Raw genomic sequence first — 19,566 nt, forward strand, 5'->3', positions numbered from 1 at the left:
GGGAGTGGCCTGGATTTAAGGAATGTGTCCATTCATGTGTTTCGTGATATTATTTGGCCCCATTCTTTCCACTGAGGGCCTTAAGGTGACATTAGCCTTCAAATCTTGGAGACATAGGACAAGGCCAGCAACATCAGTGTCACTCTGGAACTTGTTAGAAATGCAGATTATCTAACCTCACCCCTGAGCTGCTGAGTCACTCTGGAGGTGATCGTTATGCACGCTAAGGTTTGAGAGCCGCTGCTTTAGACGGATGGAGTTGGGGTAAGAAAACGTCACCCAAGCCTAGCAGCACATTGGATATGACCCCCCTTAATAATATATTCAGAAAGTCTGTTAGCCAGGAATGCAGGAAGATGCTTTGCCCCTCCTTACATAGGTACTTCTGACTTCGAGACCACTGAGGTTTCTAGAAAGCTAGGCATAGATCACATCAGTTCCCAAACTGTTTTCTGTGGAGCAGTCATTTCCTGCAAGATGGCGTTTGATGTTCTTTGAACAAGCAAACTGAGTTTCTGGAACACTGCACACTCTACCCTCCTCACACAGAGTCACAGGGTTGTGTACTGGCTGGCCGCTGGGCGACGTGATTAAGGCCTCAGTGTCTGGAATCACATCACCTGGGTCCACATCCTAACTCCATCCCTCAGCAAAGTCATGTTAAGGTTTTGCTCCTCTTCCTGTGGTTCATGGACCAGCATCAGCGACAAGACTTGGGAGCTCGCTGGAAATGAAGGATGTCAGGTCCCACCACTGACTCAGGGAATCGGAGCCTGCATTTTTTTGTTTGTTTGTTTTTTGGTACGCGGGCCTCTCACTGTTGTGGCCTCTCCTTGTTGTGGCCTCTCCCGTTGCAGAGCACAGGCTCCAGACACGCAGGCTCAGCGGCCATGGCTCACAGGCCCAGCCGCTCCGCGGCATGTGGGATCTTCCTGGACCAGGGCACAAACCCGTGTCCCCTGCATTGGCAGGCGGACTCTCAACCACTGCGCCACCAGGGAAGCCCAGAGTCTGCATTTTTAACAAGATTCCCCAGGTGGTTTGTATGCACATTAACTTGAAAAGTACTATTCTAAACCACGTTTCTTGACCTGTCTGCCTCAGTTTCCTTATCTGGAAAGCAGGAATATTCTTAGGACCTATCTCATGCCTTATCATCCCATGAGAATCACCTGGAGGGTCTGTGAAAGCAAAAATGGCGTGGCTCCCCCTAGAACAACTCCTGATTTATTAGGTCCAGAGAGGGGCTAGAAAATTTGCATTTCTAACAGGTTCCCAGGGGATGCTAATGCAGTAGGTCTGGGGACCACACTTTGAGAACCACTGCTTTAGATTATTCTAAAAGCATTGCTCCTCCTCTGCTGACCGTGTTTTCCTCCTTGAAGGATGCTATTTCAATACTTGACTTTGTGTTTATGTTTTGCCCTTTTTGCTGTTTTGTTGGAATTTTTTTTTTTTTTTTTTTGTGGTATGCGGGCCTCTCACTGCTGTGGCCTCTCCTGTTGCGGAGCACAGGCTCCGGACGCGCAGGCTCAGCGGCCATGGCTCATGGGCCCAGCCGCTCCGCAGCACGTGGGATCCTCCCAGACCGGGGCACGAACCTGTGTCCCTCGCATCGGCAGGCGGACTCCCAACCGCTGCGCCACCAGGGAAGCCCCTTGTTGGAATCTTAACGCCAGCCTGTAAATTCTTCTGGGCAGAAATTATACCTTCCACATTCCACACTCGCTCATTTTCTGTTTTGTTAAATGACGAGCACATTTCCAGTGCGATTAATAATAGAATAAGGAAAGGGGAAAAGACAACTCAGACTACCAACCCCAATAAACAGCCTCCATAAATGGATATCAGCCCTGGAAATCTCATTAAAATGAACATTTCTCACAGGTTCCCAGGCGATGTCAGTGCTGGGTCTGGGACCCACCCTTTGAGAAGTACTTTCCTAGGGATTTTAGAAGGATTAAGTGGATTCTATCATGTAAGCCAGTTAACACAGTGCCTGGCACAGACTGAGCACTCGGACGTGTTCGTTAATGTGACTTTTACTTAATAAATGCTCAGATAAATCCCATTACTTTGAACAAAATATTTATCAAACTCAGGTATGGAACTTTATTCGCTGGGGGATAGAAAGGCTTTTCAGAGGAAGCGGTGCATTATTGCAGGGGTACTTGAGCTTCCCACCTTGTCAGTGATCTATGGAGATCAGTTCCCAGCCCCCTGCCCCCCCTGCTTTTTTTAACATAGATTCAGGAGCAGACAACCAGCAAATCTCAGGGCAGTGGCTCATGGGCTTTCAGGAGACCCTATGTATAATATACTGGAGGAGGAGATAGAGATAGGAAGGTGCTGGGTAGAATGGATTAAAGTGGCCTTTATGAGCCAGTGCCCCAAACTGCAGGGCACTGTGCATGTTGGCTGCTAAAGGCTCACAAATCCTCCTTCCCCAGAGAACTGTGCCCTTGGTCAAATGGGAACCGCTTCTTCCTCCCCCACCTGGCCATGACCTGTGACTGATGGGCGTGGAGTGCAGAAGCTGGCTCCTTGCCTCCTGGTGGGATTAACTCTGGTACACTTCATGCTCTGGAGCTCCGTGGAGTCAGGCTGAAGCCAGACCCCAGTTTCCACCACATCGTTGCTCAGCTTCTTTCCTCACCCTTTCCTTCATCCCCGTTCTCCTGAGAGCACTCAGTAAATCACCAGGTCTCAGACTCTGCTTCCTTCTGGGGAGCCCAACCTAAGACACCCTTCTGAGTGCCCAGTGGGAAATTTAGTCAATTGGTTCATTGACTCAGAGGGGCTAGAAGATGATTCATTTTACAACAACAGACATAGCTCTGAAAAACTTGCTGCAAGAAGAAAGGAAGTGTGCCTGGAACTTTCAGAGGAAGGATATACTTATGGATGAAAAATATTACAGGAGCCAGAAGAAAATTTCCAACAAGCCAAAGGGGTGACGTGGGCCTAAGGGTTTGATAGAATTTTCCACAGGCTTCTATGTGCATCATCTGTGTCATGCTCCTCTCTGGCTTTTCCCGGGACTTTGACTTCCCTTCTCTGTCCTGCTCCTCTTTCCTAGCACCCTAACATCTGCATCCCTGTGCACTTACCTGGCACCTGGTATCATGGCTGGGAAGCTTTCCCACTTTGCCTCCGGGTTGTGGTCCACTTCGGGCTCCTGGCATCTCCCCTGCACCACCCATCCCTGTGCCCACTCAAACCTGCTCATTGCCTATGGGCTTAGGTTTCTGAGTCTTTTCCTGCTTCATGAAACCTCCCCTTGTTTTCTTCCCTTGCATTTTCTCTTCTGCCTCTGGGGCTGAGACAGTGGCTGGCACCTGTGCTTCTTACGCCTTCTCTCTGCTTAAATCCCTTGTCCGTGTTGCCACAGCATTCTGGCATCTGAGCCTCTCACCATTCCTGGTCTTCTAGAATCCCTCCCGATCTCTGCTCCTGGGCTCCTGGGCTCCTGGGCTCCTGGGTGACTGCTCAGTTGCCTTGACCTTGAGCACCTGCTTGCCCTTCCATCTGGGCTCATCTCTCTGAACTTAACCTCCATTTCTCCTTGCCCTGGTCCGTCACAGCCCTGTTTCCTATTGTGGCTCTCGGCCCTCCTGCTCGTCCCTGTCCTGCTGTTGCCTGCTCCCAGTATGACAGGTGTGATTATCAAAAGACCTATTTTCTAGAGATTTTATTAGACAACCTTCAATTTCCTATCCTTCCATGGGAGAAAGCCTGGTGGTTCGGGAGCTAAACAGAAAAATCTAAATTGTTCAAGGGGATGCACTGAATCCTCTCTGGTTCTGCTGGAATCTGACATCTTTAAGAAGAAAAGTTAGATAATACTGGAGGAGACACCAAAATAAAATTTAAACATGAAAAATTAATATTTTGCGCTTAATCAGTCCTTTGCCATTTGTGTTAATTCCTCATTGCTGATGTAACAAGTTCCGCAAACTTAGTGGCTTAAAACAATGCAGATTTATTACTTTACAGTTGTGGAGATCAGAAGTCAGAAATTGGGTCTTACTGGGCTAAAATCAAGGTGTTGGCTGGGCTGGGCTCCTCTGGAGAAGGAGAGGGGAGAATCTCTTCCTTAACCTTTCCAGCTTCTGCAGGCTGCCCTGCATTCCTTAGCTGATGGTTCCTTCCTGCATCTTAAAGCCGTCAATCACGTCACTCTGACCTCTGCGTCTGACACCACGTCTCCTTCTCTGACTCTCGCCATCCAGCCTTCTTCCTCTTCTGCGTGTAAATCCTCTTGGATAATTCAGGATCTCTCGCCATCTGAAAATCCTTAATCACATCTTCAGAGTCCCTTTTGCCATGTAAGGCGATATATTTACAGGTTCCAGGGATTAGGATGTAGACATCTTTGAGGGGCTCTTATCCAGGTTACTCCACTTCACCTGGCTAATTTCATGGTTAATGTAGAGAGCTCCACTAACACCAGAATATACCTTCATGTGTTAAGTGTTTTACATACCTTCTCATTTATTCGTCGCAAAAACTCCATAGAGCAAACACCAGTATCAGATCCGTTGTTTAAATGAGGAAACTGAAGCCCAGAGAAATGAAAGTGCCTGCACAAGTGGTTTTGGCTTGCATTTGTTTTCCTATCAGTTATTGTAACTTGCTACTGTGAGAAAGGGCCTTATTCAAACTCAGAGTATCACATCTAAGATTCAGGATGGTAAAGACAAAAATGCCGTGCTAGAAATGTTGATTCTAGAAATGTTTAGCAAGTCAGGAGGCTTCAGGGCACGGTGCTAGAAATGAAAAGAGCAAAGTCCTGCCCTCGGGGAGCTCACAGTCTACAGTGGGAAACACTTGTAGGAAAAAATGTGTGGGACGTTTGCACCATACATAAGAGAGTGAGGAACTTCCAGAAGGTGTTGTGGCAGTCAGGGGCACTTACTGGAGATGCTAACGAGCTGAACCTGTGTGTTTAAGGGAGAGGGAGTATCTCCAGGGAGACAGGAGGCACCAGGCAGAGGAAGAAGCATATGCCGAGGAGAGGTGTTGAAAAGCCCCCATCCTCACTCTACCTGGAGGGACAGATTGGTCCCTGTGGGGGAGACTCAGAGCCTGTGGGTGGTGTACCAGGACACCAGCTGTTTATTATCACTTTATGGGCTGTGTCTTCACTAACTTACCTGAGTCTGCATTTAGGGAAACCCTGTGGGTTTTGCTTAAGAGATGAAGGAAAACAGGAGGAAGGTTACAGGGCCAAGCGCCAACCCCAAATGCAAATGAGCAAGGAGCCAATGAGTTTAGAAGCGGCTGTGCTCTCTCTTCCTATGGCCAGGCATCCACCCTCTTGAAACAGCTCACTAGCAAAGTTTATTCTTGAATCACATCACTTGCAGAAACCAGCAATGGAGAGTCCTTATTATGGAAAGTCATGGGCCCCAGGGGTGTGGGGATGGGTGGAACTTCCATGCTGGGGTCACTCAGGAGTGTGTGATAATATGATTTCTTCTTCCCTTCCTCTGTCCTGTAGCAATGGAATGGCAGGGACACGGCCCTCATGGTTACCCGCGTGGTCAACCACAGGCGCTTCTCGGCAACAGTCAGTGTGGCGGACACTACCCAGCGGAGTGTGAGCAAGTACCGCTGTGTGATCCGCTCTGACGGTGGCTCTGGTGTGTCCAACTACGCTGAGCTGATTGTGAAAGGTGAGTGCCACCACCTGTGCCTCTTCCCGGGTGGTTGATTTCATGGGGATCCCTTGGCTCCATCTTTGCATGGTGGGAGGAGGTAAGACTCCCGCGTTTTCTACACCCATTCCATAGACTGAAACACAATTTCCAATTCTTCCCATCCACACACATCAAAAAAAACAGAGGAAGTTATTGTGAAATCATGCAATATTACATTGTCATTCAAAGTTGAGTCTTACATGTAGGATCTGTATATGAAAGTTTATGGGATATATAACACAGACGACATCTCCAAATTTGGCTTTATTCTGCATTTAAAGTTAGAGTGAGCCAACCAATGTCCTTGTGCTTTGGTGGCGTTCTATTACAGTGATCAGAGTACAATTGTTTCTGAAGGATTTTTTATTGAAAACTCGATATAATGACAATATTTTAGAAGGACTTTTGAAATAAATAACCTCCCACCCCACTGGCTTTGATTCAACATTTTTTTCAATTTTCTTTTTCACCTTGAGGTATCACTGACATGTTTTTCCATTAAAATATGCACATTGTTCCTTTTCTGCTTCTTTCAAGGAGCTGTATAGTCCATTCATTTTTGAAAGACTATATAATCTTTGTTACAGTGCTTAATGGTTGTATGCTATTTCATCAAGTGAATCATCCTATTTTAAGAAATCTCTGTCATCATTTAGGTAATTCCAGGTATACTTGTTTTTCTTTTATCTTTCCTTTGTGCATGCAATGATTAACGCCTCAATTGAGTTCTTCAGAAGAGAATATTTTTATTCTACTAAACCAGATTATTTCCTTGGATAAATTCCCTAGGGGTAGAGTTGGTAGGCCAAAGAATCTTTACAGATTTTTCTTTGTGTTGCAATATTGCTTTTGCAAAAAAAAAAAAAAAAAAAAGGGTTTGACAGCTTACACTGGAAAATAGCAGTGTATGGATGTTCTCATTTTCCAGTGTTATGTTCGCCGATTAAAATTTTAATATAACATAATTTAGTGAATGAAATAATGAAGCTGTTTGTCTTAATGCTAGCTGTAGAATGATACCCAGTGTTTTGAAGGTAAAAGCATCTCTCCACCCTCCAGAGGATCCTGAGTTGGTTCCCTTGGTCAAAGGATTGGTTGGTGTGAAACCTTGACCTCTCTTTGCTTCCGCATGTCATGGTAACCTTGCCTGGACTAGTATGAGTCTAGGATCTCTAATCCTAGAGAGTGTGGGATTCTCTCTCCTGTGCTGTCCTGACTCCAGATGGATATTCACATGGCTGCCCATTTGTCATTAATCAGATCTCAGCTTTACTGTCATCATGCCATCTTCTCTGAGAGAATTACCCTCCCCTGACCCCCCCATTCTGGTGGTCACATTCTATTATATCACCTTGTCTCTTTTTCGCTCATCACATTTCCAAATTATATATTTTTCTTTATTTGTTTACTTGGCAGTGTCCGTCCCCCCCTTTAGGATATAAGCTCTGTGGGATTTGGGGCATCTTCCATTTGGTTCATGGTTCACAATCAGTCCCCCGAGCTTAGCTGAGTGCCTGGCACGAGTGCTAAGCACACCGAACCATCTGAGATAGCCAGCGTTTGACAGTTCTGACCTGCACAATCGGTCATTTTGTAAGGCTCCACTTTAAAATACTTGTTGAATGGTGGATAAGTGACGGAGTTATTGGCCTCAGCAGGAATGCATTTCATCACTATAATTCTGTGAACACTTAAGCTGAAGATCAACAGATTGGGTAGTTACGAACAGAACAACTAACAGGAAAAAAAAATCATCTTTAAAATAGTTTACATTGAGTGCCATTATATATAAAAGAAACCATCATTTTGATCCCATTAGGCTCGTATCTTGGCTTTTTGGTGCCATAAGATTGATTTGTGTGATCAAGTGGCCTTTGCAGGTCTTTCAGATAGTGAATATGTAACTCCTGAGCTGTGCCCTCTGCAACACTCACTATACATACTCCTTTATGGTGATCTCCCACACTGGAAAGGAAGCCCACCCTCCCCACCCAGAGAATGGATAGTGTTTTCTCCTGTTGTCCCCGGTCTCAGCAGCACCTTGCCCGTGGCTGGCACAGAGTTGGTAATGATTGCATAGGGTGAAGTACTAGGGGGCTAGTGTAGGGCTCTGAGCTTTTCACCCGCAGACAAATGGAACCAGAAAATGCTTCATTTAGTCTTACGTCCCCAGGTGTGGAGAAGGAGGTGTGGGAAACCAAATCCAGAGGGCTCTGGGACAGAGGATGTGATTTCCATGGTGAAGCATCATGGCCTTTATTTGGAGGGGTGGCCAGTGTGTCCTAGGACTGTGGTTTATCCTTTGTTGGCTGTGTGTCCTGGGCCAGAGTTCAGCTTGGACTGAGTGGTGCCCTGACCAGGTTTGTCAGTACAATCCAGGAGCTAACACTGCTCCATTCACTCCCCACCCCAGCCCTTGCTGCTCCATTTTAAGGGACGCGCTGGATGGTCTCCTTCAGGGGTCTCCTTCAGGGTGGGCGATGGTGGGTTTGTGCTCCTGGTGACCGGGTCCTGTTTTGTTATACCTTACTGAAATCCTTTATGGAATATCACATTTTTTTTAGTGCCCATTTTTCTTCCTGCTTGTGTTTTTTTTTTCCCTTTTTATACTCAATTGGTGGTAAGCTCGAAGCTGGACCCCTTGAATGTAGAAGTCCCTTCACATCCAAGATCTCATGTAGTCCAGATTTTGGCTCTGCACCTTGGTTTTATTTTAGTTCATTTTACGGCTGTGAGAACAGTCACAGCCAGGTTGAGAAATAGAGACAGGTCCTTAGGGGCAGAGCTAGGATTGGACCAGGAGCTAGGTCATGCTATTTTGGCAACACCTGGAGGGCCTGAGGATTGTGGCCTTGTCAGCACATGGTAGCATGATGTCATGAACAGTGTCGAAAGCGTCCAGATAGCAGGCAGGGTTCATGACAGGGGTCCCCCGACCTGTTGCTAACTTGCCTTTTTAACTCATGCATCACCCTCCCACCACTCCCCACCTTTCTGGAGTGGGGCACTAACTGCCAGATTCGTGGAGAAATGGATTTAACCCTTCCCGACACACACACACACACACACTCTCTCTCTCTCTCTCTCTCTCTCTCTCTCTCTCATAAAAAGCTAATGGTACCCAAGCCAAACAAGACAGGGGACCCCCAGAGGCGGCAGCAACCAGCCGAGGAAGCCTGTCACCCTGGAGTGTGTGGCCAGGAACCCACTTGAAGGCAGCAAACCAGAGCATTGGGGGGAAAGTGTTTTATGAAGAATGACTCACTCACATCTTAGAGCCCCTTTTTGTGGCTGAGCCAGAATGCTTAAATACTTTAATACTGAAGTATTTGCACTTGTTAAAAACAAACAGCAAAAAAACGGAAAAAATAGAAATCTACCTTCTTTCAGGGAAGGGAGAAAATCTGAGAAAGAAGGCTATTCTCAAGGGCCAGGCGCTCTCCCAGGGGATGGGGCTGCTCCCCACATTGAATTTCCTGTTCCTGGTTTACACATCACACCGATCGTGTGGGCCGAGTGGCAGGGAGCTGACAGACACTGGTGCGTCACAGGAAGAAGACCATCCCTGGGCAGCATTTTTTCCAGGTTTCCTCCGTTTAGTTCCAATTCAGAGACAGGAAAGGACCCTGGAGCTGAGATACCTGGGTTTGAATCCTGGCCCCTTCTCATCCCAGCTCAGTGACCTTGAACATCAACCTCTCCCAGCTTCAGCTGGTTTATCTGGGGGTGGAGGTATAGCATTACCTCCCTCAGGGGTGTGTGTCCTGAGGATTACATAAGACAATGGGTGTAAGAGTTCTTAGAAGAGTGCCTGGCCCACTGAGCTATAAGTGTTTGTTAAATAAAATAAATGACTTGAGGTGGGTGGGGTTTCCCCCGTAAGGAAGTAAAAGGTGGTGACGGCCTGACTGGGTGGTGGGGCAGGACACCTGGCCCAGGTGCGGATTTGATTGCGATCTGTGTGGCCCTGGAGAGATCCCTTAAGGCCTCCTCTGCAAAGAGGGGACTGGTGCTTTCCCCCATGTACTGAGCATATGGAAAGGGAGGGAGGAATATAAAAGAGGGGGCCAACATGTGGACTTGGGAACATTTGGGTCGTTAGACTCCCTGGGTGCCCTTCTGTATCTACCACCGGTGAGTCAGGTTTCTGGACCAAAAGAAAAGTAGCTGGTCCTGCTTGTGCTCAGCCGCCTGACCACATGGGCCCCGTCCTCCTGGCATCATTCCTTCAGAACTCGGGCCATGCAGGGATTGGGAGGTTACAGGACCCCTCAGCGCCCAAGGGTGCCAGGAGCTGGAGGCCCCTCTGGTGGCATCTGTGGCAGGTGCTTGTGCTGGGCCAAGCCGTGGAAGGTGGAGACTCAGGCTGGGTCTCTGTCTTTCCCTAAGCAGGTGTGTTTATGGCTGGCTGGCCTGTGGCTCATGTATTATCCTGGGATTGTGAGCATCAGTGCTTCAGAAGCTGCCACCTCATTTGAGTATAGATAATATCAAATTCTCAGGGCAACACACTGATCAAAATGAAAGCAAATTGGAATAACTTAATCCCAAAGAACTGTTTATTGAGTTGTGATAATGTACCTGGGTATACATTAGATTACTCTGTAATTGAGGTTTTGCTCAGTTGACAATCTGGCCTCTCAACCTACCCGTTCCAGACCAGTGCTCATAAATGCACTAATTCTCTCCCTGTTTCTGGGTTTCTTAACGTCTTCGATTTCAGGGTGTTTTAGTTTATCCCAAAGACAGGTGTCTTCAAAAATGCAGATGTGGTCTTGATGAAAATTTTGTAACTCATCAAAAATGTGTTGTTGGTGGTGATTTTTAAATTTGCCTTCTAACTCCATTTAACCTACCATGGGTTCAGAACCTTCTTATCAGTATGCAGATTGGTGCCTAGAAGAAATCCAGGACTGGTGCTGAGAGTCAGATGTTCTGAGTTTAGTACTGATATGACTTCCTATCAAGGCAGCTGGGTAGGGTCAAGAGCATGGATTTTGGATGTAAACATCCCAAGTTTCAGTCTCAGTCCTGGCGCCAGCTGTCTGTGTCTTCAGGCAAATTATATATTCACTCCAAGCCTCAGTTTCCTCATCTGTTCAGTGAGGGTAAATATAGCTAATTGGATCCTTATTAGAGGGCGACAATATATGTATAGATCCCAGTAAAAGTAGACACCCACCCAGTTATATCTGTAACTATCAGTAATCACATTTTACTGTTATTAAGGGGATATTGACCAAACATAGTGTCCATTTTCCCTTGTTCTGCTTCTTGTACTGTGGAAATTTAAACTTAGTCATCTTAAGGTCTCTCTCCTCTGGAATGGGCTTGGGGTCATCAAATGCAGCCCACTAGTCCAAATGGGTTGCAGAAATGCTTTCCTTAGGTTGCACTGTCTTTTTTACTTTTAACACTTGTTCTGATACTTAAATGCCTCCTGAAGTTGTATTGATTTGGCCACACTGAGCCTGCATTCTGGAGTGGCAGCAGTGGGCTGGTGTGGCTGCCCTGTTCTGGGGCATGTGCTCCACAGCCCACCCCTGTCCCCACTTGGCGCATGTTGCTCACATCACTAGTCTGGTTCCTGTAGGCCTTTGAGTTTACAGCCTCTGGTTTAAAGATTACATGGCTGGAGTAGTTGACTTGTTCTTATATTCATTTGTTTAATAGCTTATTGAGCCCCAACTATGCGTCAAGTAGTGTGATAAGCTCGCGGTCTAGCAGGAAGAATTGTGCAGACCTGTAATGCATGGTCGTCTAGTTGTGTTGGGCGCCTACTATACTGTCTTGCTAATCCTATCCGTAATCCTACGATACAGGTGCTGTAGCATTCCCCTTTTACAAATGAGGGCATGGAGGATCAGAGAGGTTAGACAATCATCCCAAGGCCACACACCTTACACATGGCAGAGCTGGGATTCCAGCCCATGCCTGCTTGTGCCTCAGCTCATGCTCTTTCTTCTATACCACACTTCTTACAAAATCCAGTATGGTAGGCTCTGTAATCAGGTGTGAGCTGAGGAAATACAGAGGGTGGAACAACTGATGCAGTTTGGGAAAGCATCTACAACCTTCTGAGATGACCAAGGCTGCTGGTCCCTGTCCCATCAGTGAGAGCAGCTTAGGAGAACAGCTGCATGCCAGGAGAAGAGGCAAAGCCAGTGACCACCCTGAGCATTTCAGCTTGGACAGCCACTGGAGCACGGCAGAGGTGCCGTCAGAATCGTTTCTGTTCTCTGCCAGCCTTCAGAGGCAGAGAAGAGCTGGGGGCTGTGTGGCTCAGTGGTCAGAGAGCCTGGGCTGGAATCCAGCCTCTGCCCTGTAAACTCCACTTCCTAAGCCTGCCTGGAGCCCCGTCATCCCCACCACCTCTCCTGTCCACACCCTAGACCAGGAGGTGGCAAACCATTCCTGCACAGGGCATGGTAGTAAACGTTTTCAGCTTTGTGGGCCATCCAGGCTCTGTTTTAACTACTCAACTCTGCTGTTGTAGCAGAAGTAGCCCTAGAAAAGATGTCAGTGAGTGAGTAAGGCTGTGTGGCAATCAAACTTTATTTACTCAAACAGGCACGGAGCAGGATTTGGCTCCCAGGATGCAGTTTGTCCATCACTGCACGGGACCAACCCCCATCTCTTTGCAGTTGGATGACTCTGCCAGCCTCCTGCCTGCTCCACTCCTGTACCACCGAGGTCTGTTCTCTATGCAGCAGCCTCAGTGATAGTTTGAAACCAAGTTGAATCACGGCCCACCCTTGCCTAAAACTCTCCACTAGCTCCTCTCTTATCCTCAGAGCAAAGTCCAGACTTCTTAATGCAGTCTCTAGATCTGGCCTCTGTCTCTGATTTCTGACCCCCCCAGCCCCATATTTTTCCTCTCATTCTCTGGCCACACCGGTCCACTTCCTCTTCCTTGAACCCCAGCAAGTTAAGTCTGACCTTAGGCCCTTTTCACTCGCTCCTCTCTCTTTGCCCGAAATTCTTTTCTTCCAGACGATTGTGTGGCTCATTTGTCTTGTCCACTGTGGTCTCTGCTCAGGCATCAGCTCCTCAGAGAGCCTTCACATGACCACACTCCCTCCTGTGACTCTGTACCATTGTACTAGGCTGTGGTTTTCTTCCCCGCTCTTATCACTGCCCGCCATGGTCATTCACATCTCTGAGTTACACACGCTCTTGAAGGGAGAAGCTCTGTAGGTCTTGCTTCCTGCTGGATCCATGGCACCTAATACAGTACCTGGAGTGTAGAAGGTGCTCAGACATTTGCTGTATCCAGTGGTGAGTTCTCAGACCCTTACTTCAGAAGCAGGCAGTAGCATTGCACACTCCTCACCATTCCTTCCTTTCTCAAGCTTCTCAGTATTGTTTGAACTGTAGGTTCTTCTCCTACTTCTGAGGAAGTTCTGTGTCCTTTCTGGGTGCTTCTTTTTTTTTTTTTTTGTGGCGGGGTACGTGGGCCTCTCACTGTTGCGGCCTCTCCCGTTGCAGAGCCCAGGCTCTTATGTGCAGGCTCAGCGGCCATGGCTCACAGGCCCAGCTGCTCTGTGGCATGTGGGATCTTCCCCGACTGGGGCACGAACCCATGTCCTCTGCATCAGCGGGTAGACTCTCAACCACTGCGCCAGCAGGGAAGCCCTGGGTGCTTCTTTTTTATCTCTTCCTATAAGTGTTGTTTTTTTCCCTTCTTCGTTTCTTCCTCACTATGGAAGCTGTAAGCTTTTTAATTCCCTATGTCCCTCCTATGGCCTCCCTTTGTCCTGCTTTGGTTGCAACTCTGGGGTCTCAGTTGACCTGCCAGCATCATACTACTTATCCAGTCTACCGTGTGGCCATGATGATGGTCATTTTAGAAGCTTCTGGGCCTTCCTCGGTGGCTGTCAAGGGAAGGCTTGCCTCGAGGTGAGCCCTCTGTATTCCTCCCAAGTCCTGCCAACTGGCGTATACCTGCTTCAACCTGTGTCTACACGTTTAACACCTCTTTACATCACACGTACCTGCTTCCTCCCTCCACCCCATGTCTGACCTCGGCTTTCCCGGAAGATGCTATTGCAGAGAAACCTCAGCATCGACATCGTCTGTGTAGCCTTCCTTCCCTGTAGGAAAAATATCCTGATGCTCTTTAGTTTTTGTCTTTCTTAGTCTTAACTTTTATTAATGGGTTGCATCCTTTTTTTTTTTTTTTTTAAACCACAATTGCCATTGGCAAGCACTGGTAGATTCCAAATCGTGTAGGTCTTGGGTTCAAATCCCGGTCTGCCTTGTGTTAGCTATGTGAATTCGGAACTTCATTCCATGACTCCTTAATTATAAAATGAAATAAGAGCACAGCTTCTCTAGATTTGGGGGAGGGTCATGGCTATGTTCATCCTTTGTGAACTAACTGCCCCTGTGTTTATGCTTGTCTTCATCATTCTCCATGCTCCCCATCTGCCAGCTGCCCAGTCTTAGCCCCGGATTCCCTCACTCTTGGATGACGTCACTGTTAGTTTTCCAGGGGAAGAGAAAAATGACAGATGGGAAGAAAGTGGGGGAAAGTGGGAAACTTACTTGAACGTATGTGTGTGTGTGGGGGGTGAACTGAGAGAGATCTATGTATATTGTGTTCTATATGGGCACAAAGAACAGCTTATTTTAAAAAGAAAACAAACGTAAATGTGGATAAATAACACCTGACAAGTACTGGTTTCCGTGAATTAGTTTGACTGCTTCATCCGCTGCATGCTGATGGGTTGCGTTAATGCTTTTAACGCATTTGGAAATTAAATCAAATGGCAACTGCATTAAACCCTCATTCACTTGGAACATTAACCTCCCGTGTTCAAATGGAAGAATTATCTGGGATGTGGAATGAGCTGTAAGGTCTGTTGTAAGCTAACATTTATGGACCATTTATTGCAGGCCAGACACTGCCCTGGATATATCACATGAGGTTCTATTCAACCCTCACCTGCTCCCACGTTTCAGATGAGGATGCTGAAGGCTGATCACCCAGCCTACTTAGAGTCTCATAGCCCAGTGTCTGTCCTATTCCTATTATAATTAAGACATTTTTTTTCTGACCCTCCTAATGCTAATTTTCTATCATGTTCTATTCTGTGACAAATAGACATGGAAAATTGTTTTTGAGGACCTAAGATTCAGGCTCAGTTGGACTCAGTTAAACCGTGGGCTCCAGATTTGGAAAGGATGCTCTAGATCATTGTCTCTGTCCTCTCACTGGTGCCTCATTTGCCTCTGAAATGTTACAACCTCTGCCTAGACCAGTGGTTCTTAACTGAGGGTGATTTCATCTACCAGGGGACTTGTGGCAATGTCCCGAGACATTTTTAATTGTCACACCTGGGAAGGGAGCACCTGCATCCAGTGAGTGGAGGCCAGAGATGCTGCTAGACTTCTACAATGCACAGGACAGCCTGCGTAACAAAGAACTGCTCAGCCCTAAAGGCCATTTGTGCCAAGGTTGAGAAATTCTGACCCAAACCCCTCCCCGTCCCTGATGCTGTGGTGTTCATCTGCAATTTTGTGGACTTCTGGCCAGGCGGGGCATGAGATGTAGGAGAAAGAAGGGAGCGCTGGTGACATTAGCTGTGAAGAAATGATTCAGCTTCTCTGATCCCCGGTCTCTTAGTCTAAAAACTCTGACATTTGACTTCTGGTTTATTCTGATCTGGTGAGTGAGCTAGGGTGTCCCAGTGAACAGTACACACCAGCCCAGCTGGCCATGGGAACTGTCACTGTGCGCAGACTCCCCCAGCTTGCTGCCTCTTCAACCCAAGTCAGTCTACCTACCAGTAGAGCCCAATGATCCCAAATGGGGATGGGTGGAGTAGGGAGAGAGGGTGGAGTAAAGCATTGTGCACTTCAAAAGCAAGTATCACCAGTCATTTAGAAATGATCCTCATGAAGGGACTTCCCTGGCGGTCCAGCGGTTAAGACTCCTTGCTCCCAATGCAGGGAGTCTGGGTTCGATCCCTGGTCAGGGAACTAGATCCCGCATGCTGCAACTGAAGATTCCGCATGCTGCAACTAAGACCCGGTGCAGCCAAATAAATAAATAATTTTTTTTTTTTTTAAAAAGAAATGATCCTCATGAAAAAATTGTGGCAATGTGTTTAAACATTTAAAAAGCAAAGGTGGAACAGTTAGCAGGAGGCAGATGCCAAAAAAGCAGTATCTCAGCAATTGGCGGGGCGTGGACAGTGGGCTTCCGATGTAATCAGTGGGGTTCCTTATGCCCACATTGCATTGTTTTTAAACTCCATGTTCACGCCCCATCTAAGATGTGCTGCTATCCTAATCCAGGGAACTCAGAGCCAGGGCTTAGGTGAGGTTTATCTTAGAAGGAAGGGAGCCTCCATTTTGCTGCTAATTAGATTTGAATGACCATTTCTCTGGGCCTCAGCTTCCCTATTTGTCAAAAGAGAAGGTGTATTCTTCAGGTGGGTTTCAAACTTATTCCCCCTCAAACAATAGAATGCCTTCCTAAAATAGTATGAAAAACAAATGACACAGCTGTACAGAATCATGGGGTTCCTGCAGTGGTATAAAATTTTAGTTTTCCCACCACCTAGGCAGGTGGATTTCTTTGCTTCTTTAAAGGTTGTTCTTGTTGTTTTTAAGTGCATATGATCCTCCTTTTTTATGCTTTCCTGGACCCTGGTAGAGAATGGAGCTAGGATTTGGCCCCTTCTCTTTTAAATCAAGTGTGCTTGCTCCAACTTTTCATTACTAATCAGAGTAGCAGGCCTGTTGCTTTAGATGTGTATCCAGTGGCAGATGTGACTCGCTTACCTCTGAGTAACTGGAATTCTTCCTCTCTGATGGAACTCGGCCTGGCGGTATGGAGCAGACACTTTTTGGCAGAGTGGCTGATCATCTGTTCTTGGTGAGGGAAAGCCTCCTGTTTGAGTTAATCAGCGGCAAAATGTGCTCCATGGTTTGCTCTTCTCATCTCTCACACACGTGAGTGGGGAACTGCTGGACGCCCCCGTGAGACAGGGCTGGCATTTGCTGTGTCTTTGCAAGCAGTTGAAAATGGTCTTCCTGAGGAGAGGCAGTGAGGCTGCACTTTAGAGGCAGGTGGAGCTGGGGCAGACTTCTCGCTCTGTTTGCTGTTGGATTAAACTCTGCACGTGACTGAGCCTCAGTTTCTCCATCTGTAAAAGGGAACGAATGATCTTGCTTGCCTTACATTTTCTGAGGCTCAGTGAAATCAAGTGTGGAAATCACAGAGTGGGGCCTACTTCGTACTAGCTGGGGAAGTTCAGAGTCATGTGACAGTGTGATTTGTTCTCCATACCATTTATCCTTCCTTCTGGGTGGGCAGGAAAGTTACACTTCCTAGACTCCCGCCTCCACATGGGGTAGAGGAATGTGTGCCAAAGCGATACGTGCCCCTTCCAGGCCAGACCTATACAGAATCTCCCATATGTGAACCCCATCTTTCCCCTCCTGTTGTGACATTGGAGACCACGCTCTGAGGCAGACAGCACCTCCAGACAGAAGCTGGGTCCCTGAATGCTATGTGGAGCCCAGCACCACCCCTGCCCACCCCATGACCTCACTGGGCTGTGACATGAATGAGCAGTATCTGAACCAGCCACGACTGATCCAGCATATGTGTGTGGGGGTGGCTGTCCATTATCCTGGCCCCTCCTGCCTGACGGCTTTGAGACCTCATTCTCAAGTGTCCACCTGTATGGTGGACAGACACCCTCAGCATCAGGACTGTGCCATAGTTCCCACTTGGCATTTCGTGGGAGCCCAGCAGTGATGGAGTCAGGCCTCACAGCAAAGCAGAGTTAGCTGATTCTTTCTGCCCGGTGTCATCGGGACTGACTCGTCAGAAGGCCGTTCCTTCTCTCTGAGCATTGCAGCCCCAAGCGCATCTGTACTGACCCCTGCAACTTTTCTTTTAGGAGTACTGAGCTGACCACCCCTTTGCCTTTCACCTTTCTTCCCCTCGCTAGGCTAATATAGTCCATTAAATGACCAAGCCAGCTTGCAGGCCTAGGGACAAGGGTGACTCTTCCACGCATCTTCTCTTGTCTCTGCTGAATCCTAGGCTCTGTTGATTTCCTTCCTTGACTTCTGCAATAAGCAGAGATGAAGGAAACTGCAGGATACCCACCTTCAGGCCCTGACCCATACCCAGAAGTTTGCTGAGTGTGGACTTGGTCCTACTGCCTGTGCCTGGGGACTCCACCTTTATGGCCTAAGCCCCAAGCTACCACCTTTCCCCCCGCCCCCTTATGCAGCCAGGGCTGTAGGACTCCTCATTGGCTCCTGGGCCCCAGTGTCATCCATGGGCTACCCTGGCGTTTCCAGAAACCCCAAAGAAGCAGCTCATAGATACACCTGTAGTCATTTGTCTTTGCACAGAGGGCCCATGCCAGGTATTCCTGGGCCTGGACCTGAGAAGAACTCCCCTAACCCCAAGTTTATCTGCAGCCTATGTGCCAATAGAAGTCCTGCCCTTTGGGATTTGGGTAGAATGAGCTCTCTTTCTAATTTTTGCACGTTCCTAAGGCCTCATATTGTGGTAACTTCGAACTGTTTGGTTTCCATTCCCACTGGCTTCCTATGTCAGTTACCCCTCGCTTCTTACACCTACTGTCTGCTCTGCACCGTCCACATTTGGAACTTAGTCCCCTTCCTTAATTTTTCTTCATCCTTTTCCCAACACACACACACACACACACACACACACACACACACACGTTCTTGGTGGTGTAGCGCTTCTGAGGATTTAGGGCAAGGGAAGGGGGTTACAACACAGAAATGCAAATGCCCCCAACTGGAATATGAGGTGCACGTGCTCTGGCCACCCCGTCAGAAGTTCTTGGTGTCTGTGACCTCCTCTGAAGGCTCTGGCCTCCTGCTGTCTTGCCCTGGCCCCTCCCTTCTCTTGCTTCCTCAGAAGCTCAGAGGCACAGTAACCTGGCAGCAGACAGTTCCTGGGGACCTGTTTGCACAGCTCGTCTCTGCCAGTGCTACTTGCCAGTTATTCCCCCACTGGCTTTGGATTAGTTCCCTCTGGCAGGTGCATGACTCTCCCCTGGCCTTCCTTTTGCATCTCAGAAGCAGGGCCCGTTTCACTGCCAGCGAGGATCGCATCCTCGCCTTGGGTCTGGAGGTCTCCGCAGGACACAGACCTGCCCACGCTCTCACCCTTGGCCTGCCTTATTGACATAATCAAGAGCAGGAGGGCTCAGCAGAGGCTGCTCTGAGCTTGAGGATGGAGATAGAGGACCATTCTCAGACTGGACCCTCTTAGTGGTAAGGGGCAGCAACCCAACTCTTAATTGGGTACAGACTCAGAGGGAGATTATTGGCTCATGTCCCTGGGATGCCCAGGCACGGAGCTGCCTATGTGTAGAGCCAAGTCTCACGGCTCGAATGGTGGACCCAGGGCTCCGTCTCCTCTGCACTTCCTGTTCTGCTTGTTTGTCCTTGACATTATTCTCGTACATGCTTATGGGGAGTGCTGGGGGCAAGTCAAGGGCCGACAGCTCCAGATCCATGCCTTCTAGTTTAACAAGCTCCAGAGTAAGGGAGTTTACTTCTCTCCATTTCTGAACACCCCGGGAGAGGATTGTGATCATCCTTGCCTGGGTTGAGTAGCCAATGCTGGACCAGCTGTTCCACCCAGTGGCAGGTGGAAGGGTCATGTGCCCAACTGTCAGAGCCAGGTGCCCAGCTCTGTGCCCAGCGGGGTAGGATGTGAGGAGTCCGGGCTCTGCAGGAAGATGCAGGGTGGGGCAGGAGCCCTGCCCCTAAAGAGGGGTTCTGGGCAGACAGGAATCAGAAGGGCACGGGCAGGGCTCCCATCGTGTCTGCCCCGCCCCAGTGGGCTTTCTCCAGA

At 48.1% G+C, this 19,566-nt stretch overlaps 1 protein-coding gene across 1 annotated transcript in view; it reads left to right on the plus strand.

Annotated features, from left to right (window-relative positions):
* Nucleotides 1–19,566, plus strand: part of PTPRT (protein tyrosine phosphatase receptor type T) — a gene marked incomplete at both ends in the record, with an annotated part of 1,080,119 nt that overhangs the window by 414,781 nt on the left and 645,772 nt on the right. Inside the window, 1 exon segment of the mRNA XM_082644817.1 lies at nucleotides 5,504–5,678. Within this exon segment, the coding sequence (XP_082500943.1) occupies nucleotides 5,504–5,678 (175 nt within the window).

The sequence above is a fragment of the Mesoplodon mirus genome (genome assembly GCF_964341445.2).
Source record: "Mesoplodon mirus genome assembly, chromosome: 15".
Lineage (NCBI taxonomy): Eukaryota > Metazoa > Chordata > Mammalia > Artiodactyla > Ziphiidae > Mesoplodon > Mesoplodon mirus.